The following is an 8,634-nucleotide window of genomic DNA, read 5'->3' as shown; positions in this document are numbered from 1 at the left end:
CCAGCCCTGATAGAGAAACGCTGATTTGGGGTCCTTAGCTTGAAACAAATAAAAGAGGAGGGGGAGCTTGTGCCTGCTCAGAATTCTACCGGCAGATACATTTAAATTCTGCTGTGATTAAACGCCATCATGTTCCAAACCACATCAAGGATTATTTCTGAAACAGTATGGAGCTCAAATGCTTTTTCTCTTGCGGGTTTATCACAAAGTGAGTTCCTTTTTATGTTCCTGCTTCTTCACACACATGCTCTCCAGTACAGGTTAGCTCTGAGTGTTAGCGATGCTAATGTAAACACCGACCATATTACGTCCAAAACAGTCGGGCATTGTTTCTGATAGCAACGTTTCTGATAGGGCTGTGGGTCCACATTTCAGATATTACGTCATATTGTACGCATATCTGGATCAACTCCGTTGTAGCCCCGTTTTTAGAGATTTGGGTACGGAGGAAAAGAGAGAGGGTTTTATTTTCTGACGCTGTGTGAGTTCCCCGACACACCGGGACACATATTTAGGTATAAAAGACATTAAAAAGTGCATTTCGCATGATAGGTCCCCTTTAACACTTCTTCTGCTCAATTAATGTACTGCCAAGTCAGCTGCAGGAACTAAGTGTAAAAAGAAGCAGTTGTAGTTAATAGTTCCTATTTTGAAACTGAGTTCACAAACCCATTGACAGTTTCTAAGAGTTAGAATGGATAATACATATTGAAGATAATACAAGACCTTGACTATATTTGTTGGATGTTTTACTTTAATTTCAACATTTAGACTGAAAATTGTGGAATAGAAATACAATTTGTTTGTATATACTGGAGACTCAGTTTTAAAGTTATATACAATATAGTTAATTCAATCTAACTCAGTTTATCGGGTCAAGACAAAATAAAGAAATAAGACACATTTCAGATATAGCTGACTGCTACCAAATATAAGGCTTGCATGTCTATATGACCGTTGAAATAGTTAGTATTTTTCCTGTCATGGCCATAAAAGAGATTCCATGCTAAGGCATCAACGCTGTGAAGGAGAGGGGAAACATCCAGTCTGAAGAAACCCAAGCATATTGATGTTTTTGGTTATGACAATCTTTTTTAGTGGGGGCACAAGGGCACCATCTTAGTGTCCCCATTGAACTGTGTGTTTCTGCATCGGCTTATCAAGACGTTTTCAGTCTCAGTGTGAAGAAAGATTTGTGTGGGAATTTGACTACTGGAAGTTTTTTTGCATGCAACACAAATGACAAGTGACAGCCAACATGACAGACATTATATCCAGTAAGCCAAAAAATACATTCAAACCAGGTGTGTTGCTTGCCAGGAACTCAAACTTCTTTATCTACTTTTTACTCAGATTGTTATGTTATGGGGCTTTCAGACCAAGAACAGAGGCTTGAATTACAATCAAAAGATCAGTTATATTTTATAAGACCAATAGACCTATGTGTTTAAGGGCTTATCAAATACACAAACACTAGACAGTGAAGAGTTTACAACTTAAACGTTTTTGAAGGTATAGAAAAGGTTGTCCAGTAATCACAGGTTTGGCAGTTTGATCACTGGCTCTTCTGGTCTACATGTTAAGTGTCCAGCCAAGCGCTGCACACTGTCCCTTTAAAATATATACATTTAATTCTGCCCAAACCCTACATTTAATATCACTTATAATGCATCATAGCATGTCATGGTATCCGTGTCAGCGTATGTCTACTCATACCAATAGACGCCTCTATGTTTCAGATTGTTTCCTAGGAAGCATCTCCAGTGTTCAGCAGCCAATTTAAGATTCATGAGATTAACAGCCGGAAGATAACCTGTTTACACTGCCGATACAAATAATATTCTCAAATGCAAGCGCAAACACTTCACACTACAGCATCCTCACCGGTACTCGCCTCTCAGAAGCTCCTGACCTCTGCTCTGTGTGCGCCTGCACCTTCATGAATAATTTACTCTATTAATAAAAAAACCTTCAGAAGCTCTCCTCTCTCATGAAGCCTGAATTAAAGAGTTGATTTGCAATTACAAAGCCTGTCTCCAGCCTCATACGGGGCACCAGAAGAGCCCTGAGGAGTGTGTGGCTGGTGTTGGCTGGAGTGTTTGCGATCCCTGGGCTCAGGTTGGGTTGGAGGGGATGCACGAAGTTGGAGCTAGAAGGACAAGAGAAGCCTAGAGGCACGATCCAACAATCATCTTCTTCCGGCATGCTTCCCCAGGATGCGCCCCCTCCTTCTTTGAGCCCACCTTAGTGTTGTCCTCCACAAACCCTCCAAAGAGCCACGGGGCCAATACAGATCCTAGATCATCTCTAACATTATTCCCTGTGGGAGTCTAGCAGAAAGTGCCCCCTGACAGTGTTCAGGGTTCACTTGGCTGTCAACAGTTTCTTCAGGGTGTTGCACATTATCCTCTGTATGTGTCCGGCATAGAAAGAGAAGAGAGAGTCAGTATGTGTCCATACAGTACATGTATTGGGTAATGTTACCAATTTGTGTTATCCTGTTAAGATACACATGACATACCACACAATACAACAATGTCTATGTCAATCATTCAACGAGAACAAAGTTAAAAGTGTGCAGGTTTTGTGGTGGCTGCATTAGATGTGAATATAAAATTGTCACCAAATCTTTAAGTTATTTTCTCATAATGAGGTTGTCTGCTGATTTGATTAATGTTAATGGTTATCATGATTTGGCAGAGGGTTGCAGAGGTGCTGACAACATTTAATTTAAAGACATATGCTCATTTCATGTTATTTTGTGCTTCTACATATTGACATGCTTCAATGTTCAAAAAGCTCTTTATTTTTCTTATACTGCCTGTGCTGCAGCACCTCTTTTCACCCTCTGTATACCGTATAGTGATGTGTTGGAATTGTCTCGCCCCTTAGCCTATCATGAACAATCTGTTGGAGAGCTGGCCAATAGAAATGCAAGTGTTTCACAGTGATGTCCTTATGTAATGGAAGTAAACTAAAAAGTCCAATGGAGGGGGAGAGGGAGCTTTGGGATTGTAGCCTGTGCAGACCATTTACATGCACAGAAACCTATAAACACTACAGGAAAGGGGAAACCACAAAAAGCATACTAGGGCCTCTTTAGTGACCTTGCGCAGAAAACAAAGCTGATTGGTTAATCAAAGACATCATTTTACAAACGACCAATAAAGGTTCAAATAAAAGGTAGAATTAAAGGTAAGCCGAAATTAAAGCAGCCTAATAGTTTTTTTCCCGTTTTTTTTTCAATCTGCAAAAACACAATCGTGCTTTGGCACATTCTTCTGTTTGCCATCTGAATGTTGGCCCTGGAGCCAGTTAGAAAATGAAACATTTGTATTTTGCTTTACAGATTGGTACCTGGGACCCTCCCAGCGGACTGAACATGACGGACAACCAAAGGAGGAAGATGACCAACGTCTCTGACTCCTTATCCAACCGCTCCCTGGTCGTCTCCACCATACTGGTACTTTATGTTTTCAATGGATCTATTTGTCTTCTGAAATGCTGCTGTGGCAACACTTTGCAACAAACGAGTTGGAGTCATTATGTGACCTTTGATATCGAACTTCAGCCAGCTACGCACCTGAAACAGAGATCCAACATGCAGGGCTTATCTCATGTTCTGGTCTTTGGTGAAGAAATACCACACAGACCTACTTGGTATACATACACAAACCCATTAGCAGTTCAACTCTGTCATCTAACAGGATTTCAGAGTAATGAAGCCTGCAATATTCAAACAGTTACCTCTCGATTCCATCTTGGGCCGACAATGTGCAAATTAAATATTGCAGCTTTAAATGTCTGTTTATAGCGAAATCAAATTGTAATGGTGCTTTATGTGGGACCAATTATAGAGGCATAGAACAGCTCTCAGCCATAACAGACTCTCTCCAAAGATGTCATTATTTTTAAGCTTTTCCTCTTGAAAAATTCTTCACTGCTTTGCCCGGACTGCCCTTTCTGTTTAGGGCCCTTTCCTGGGATGCTGCTCTCCGACTCAATTGAAGTAGAGTACCCCAAAGCACTGCTCTCCCAAATTTCCAGTCAACTTCCGCACTGAGGGGGACTACCAATTCGGTAGGAAGTGGCTCGTGCTGGAAAATTGACTGATAAGAATATGATAAGAATTCATGGTTTATGGCTCTACCGCCTACCATCAGATTTATCAAGCATTGTCTCTCTTGCCAGTGGTGTCAAAATCCAAAGATTCAAATCTAACTTTGAGAAGTAGAAGTACAATATGTAAGGGAGAATGTGTAGGGAGCTCGTTGTTAATGAATACAAAATAGGATGTTGATCAACACTGATCAAGGTTTTCTGTAACTGTCCCAGTCCGTTCACATTTTCTTTTCCATTAACCAGTCTTTAAACTCGCCAGAGCCCATACTGTGTTTCTGTTAGTGTTTACTTCCTGTTGGTCTTTTTCTGTTTTGCCCGTTAGTGTTTACTTCCTGTCTGTCTTCCTCTGCTGTTACCATTAGTGTTTACTTCCTGTTTTCTCCACATAGTCCTTTGATCTTCCTTAGCGACGGTCTGTTAGCAAGAACTAACAACCTCAGAATTGAGTATTCATCCAAGCCATGTGATAAGGTTGAGTTAAATAATAAAGTAATATGATTATTAGGACAAGGAAAGTAAACACGTTATTATTGCGTTTACGCATTAGTTAATTAACGCCGACAATAATTGTATCGCGCATTAACAGTTTTTTTATTATTATTATTATTATTACTTTGAAAGTCTGTTGCTCACTGGCTCTGAATACACATACAGGCCGTTTCTCAATCTCGAGGATACTGGCTTCCAAGCCAATATTTCAAGGATGCTACGTCATCGAGTGCCGCCGAAGTACTGCCCACTCTACCGGACCCTATAAGATGGATTGGTACACAAACTATCGAGGATCGAAAAATCAAATTACCCTACGAAATTGTCATGAATGTCATACACCAATCAGTTATTTATTCACTAATTGCGTACCACGATAAATAATTAATAGATAGGTGTAGACATGAGAAAAAAATTGCTTACCACTACAGTCGGAGAGACCTGGGCAGGGGTATGCAGCAAACCGGGGGGGCAGCCCGGTTTTCTTGGTCAACGGGGAGTTATACCTGTCGAGTTTGGCCTGGCAAAACCTCTTGGTGTCCTACAAAAAAAAGGTCGGTTTACCAGGGAATAGGTACCCCTAAGTGACGAGAGCAAAAAATTTCCAGGGAATTATTGGCACCACACACCACCCACCACACACACAAACACCACACACCACACACAAACAACAACACCACAAAACACACACACACACACACACCACCACACACACACACCACCACAACACCACGAACACCACACACCTCCCCCAACAACCGTTTAATACCACGGTCGCATGGGAGGTAAAAACACATTTCGGTAATATAGGGAACCAAATTATCATAAATATCGAAAAATTTTATCAACAAGTAAGCTAAACCAAACGAACAAAAAGATGTTGAATAAGGAGAGTACGCAAATACAAAAAACAGTTGGCAGACGTTTTCGTGAAACGGAGAGTCTGTGATAGTAAATATAAAATTTACGTAGTTTATTCCAAAAGGTATGAGTGTTTCCCGTGATGAGGGAGGACGAACTCCTGAACCCTCCCCTCATCCTTCTCTTTAAGGGGAAGCCCTAACATCCGGCAAACATGGTGGTCAATTTTGTTATGTGTTTTTTTGTTAGTTAGATTGCAGTGATATCCATTCCTTTTTCGGGGTTTTCTTTATTATCCCCGAGAAACTTTAGAAATTTTACACACGGGAATTTTTTTCTGTCTTCGGAGACGACGACGGGAAAAGAAACAAACGTTGCTATGTTGACAATTTACTGGTACACTGTCACTGTGATATGAGTGTTTGTTTGGGACTCAAACAAAGTAAAAGGGACAATAAATTCTCGTCCATCAAGGTGAGACAAGGTCGTCACTCGATTATTTTGTGCCACAACAAGATGCCTCACGAGTGGAGGACGAGAAGAGTCTCTGTAATGTGGAGTATAATTAGACGTCGAGAGGGCGGTAATCGGAATTACATGAACCTAAAGGTGGCGTCGTAATGCCCTCCACTAAAGGGTTCATCTATTTGACCAACTAATGCCGGTTACTAAGAGTGTCATTAATTGTAGTACAAAATATTCATGTATTCGGGGACTCTTTTTACCTACTCTTAGACCTACTTTCACATGAAGTTAGTGTTGCATTGTTTGGGGGGTAATAACAGTCGGCGGAGGGAACGGAGAGGCGCGCCGAGTGTCGGTAGTGTGTGTAGAGGGGTACTGAGGTCAGGGACTGTACCGTTAAATGTCGGCACCCTCTCAGGTTCAGAAGCCGATTAATTGACGTTAGGTGTAGTGAGTGTCGGTGCGTGTCTTTCCTTTTTTCCGGGTGCTATTTTATTACCTGTTGGGCGTTAAATTTGAACTATAACAATAAAAATGCGAACGGGGAGGAGTTATTGCCCTAGGTAATTACCGAAAATTTAAACCCGAGCCGAAATATGCTCAAAGGAGGTGACAGTTACCAGAGGAGTGTAACGTGTTTCACACACCGAATGGACAAAGGATCCTCATTGTCCTTCCGTATTAAGAGGTCTATAACATTAATACATTCCAATGTGATAGGTCACTTCTCTTTTGTTTTTCCGAGGTCCAGGCGGCAGAGGTATACACGTTATGCACACAACCGATTGAAATATATATAACGTAAATACATTTTATTTTACACTCTCCGGCCGACTTCCGTACATTGTATATCCAATGTTCACTTTCTAAAGTCTACACCGAAGTCAAATCGAAATTGTGTATTCTCTGACATCCTGGCCGTTCGGTAGCGGACTAGGATAGGTTTAATAGTGAGTAATTGTATTTCAGAGAGGGATGAAGAAAGTTTTATAGAAACTCCCTCAATGTACGACCCAGAAAAAGAACCACTTACTGGTCTACAACACGTCTCCCGAAAAGGTTTTTGGAAATCAAGTGGTTTCTTCATCAGTCTATTACCGGGTCTTTACTACAAATCTAAATTATTTTACAAGCGTTCCAAATATGGGGATACCCAAACTTTAATCTAAAAAGTTTGTATTGTTAAACTTAACCGAACGAAAAACTTAATTTCAAAAGGTAAGAGGGATAGTATCGAGGTCGAGTGGAACTTAGGTAAAACCACTAACCTACACTGATCGTTGTCTGGTTGTTTGAAAACAAACCTCAAAAATTCCTTTCATACCCTACGGAGTTCTTATTGAAGGCTACGACATAAAACACGGTTCTGCTTGTTTGTCTTAGGATTTTACAACCCACTTTGTATTGTCCACCTCGAATGTACAGTTGTCTAGGTTATAGGTACTGTACATTTGTTTGACTTACTAGAACAACTCTCGAGTCATGTTTGATCTTCCATTTGGAAACTCAACCCATGGAAAATTGTCGTCATAAGGGAAATGTGGTCATCCGTCAATTTTTATAAATCAACATGTAATGTAATTGTACAGTGAACAATCTGTGAAAATAGATTTCGATGAGTTATGACACCTGTTAAGGGGGGTCCTCGTTAACCCCACTTCACCAGAACGGTCCCTGTTGTTGTTGTACCGACCTGACGGCACCGCAAACTTGGACTTGGACGACACTGGGGGACCTAGACTTGTGGTTGCGTGCGCGTCTCTTTCTTCTTTCAGGGGTGCACGAACGTGGTGTGCGGGGGTATGTAGAGTTGAATTTGTCTACTTAATTACATTAAGTTTTAGTTTATATTTTGGTTTCCATCAAACGTGAACGGTCCCACGAAATTCGGCTCCAAAATTAGCTCAAGGTCTCTATTCTTTTAAGAACTTGAAACGTCACCCAATGTTTATTGATACCAAGATTTTTGGGGCGGCAGACTTCTCTACATTTTACAGATACAGTCTCGAGACCCTGGAAAGCGGAGATAACAAAGAACAGGGATGGTGAAGAAAGACGCAAAGGCACAGTACACTCGTGACGTCGTCAGAAATCTTGTCGGTGGGGTAACCAACTCTGCGCACCTTACTGCCGTATGATTCTGGTTATGAAAATAGGTTGTAGGGTGTGGGGAACACTGGGTCCCCAAACAGACACGGGCAAAAGAGCTTAGCGACTCCTACGACCGAACCATTCAGCGCAGAAGGTTCAGTGAAAGGAAGTCTTTGCTTCGTCATATTTTGAAGGTCGGTGCCCAAAGCCTTTTGCTTCTTCTACCTTGTCCGAATTGTTCACACCGGTGAGATTGATTGCCAAAAGTTGTATTTGACATGGCGCTTTCATTTATAGAGTGCGACAAGATACGATTAATACTTGAACGAAATGAAAGTGCCTTGTAGTAAAAAACCACCTAATGTTATACAAATTTTTTCAGTGCATCAAATGGTTGTGTACAAAGATGGCGGTGATATGAATGTAAATTTACAACCAGACGCCAGGCCAAGTCGGTAAGAGGCGTCCCAAAAACTTTAACCAGGCACGCGTTTATCCGTGAACACTCCTAAATTCCTGCTCTTCCAGCATGGTACACGCGTCGAGCTCTTAAAGGGGGTTTTGGTCCCTTCGCAGCCGGAGCCACCCTTAAGGTTCATACGACCT

General features: G+C 41.3%; 1 protein-coding gene across 1 annotated transcript in view; it reads left to right on the top strand.

The window, feature by feature from the left end:
• LOC104942311 (glutamate receptor ionotropic, kainate 2-like) overlaps positions 1 to 8,634 on the top strand; it is a 49,352-nt gene that overhangs the window by 11,487 nt on the left and 29,231 nt on the right. Inside the window, exon 3 of the mRNA XM_010767515.1 lies at positions 3,350 to 3,463. Within this exon, the coding sequence (XP_010765817.1) occupies positions 3,350 to 3,463 (114 nt within the window). The remainder of the gene's footprint in view (positions 1 to 3,349; positions 3,464 to 8,634) is intronic.

The sequence above is a fragment of the Notothenia coriiceps genome, unplaced genomic scaffold, assembly GCF_000735185.1.
Source record: "Notothenia coriiceps isolate Sejong01 unplaced genomic scaffold, NC01 NC01_scaffold00004483, whole genome shotgun sequence".
Classification (NCBI taxonomy): domain Eukaryota; kingdom Metazoa; phylum Chordata; class Actinopteri; order Perciformes; family Nototheniidae; genus Notothenia; species Notothenia coriiceps.
Note: the sequence above shows the minus strand (reverse complement) of the source record. Positions and strands in the feature narration are given on the sequence as shown.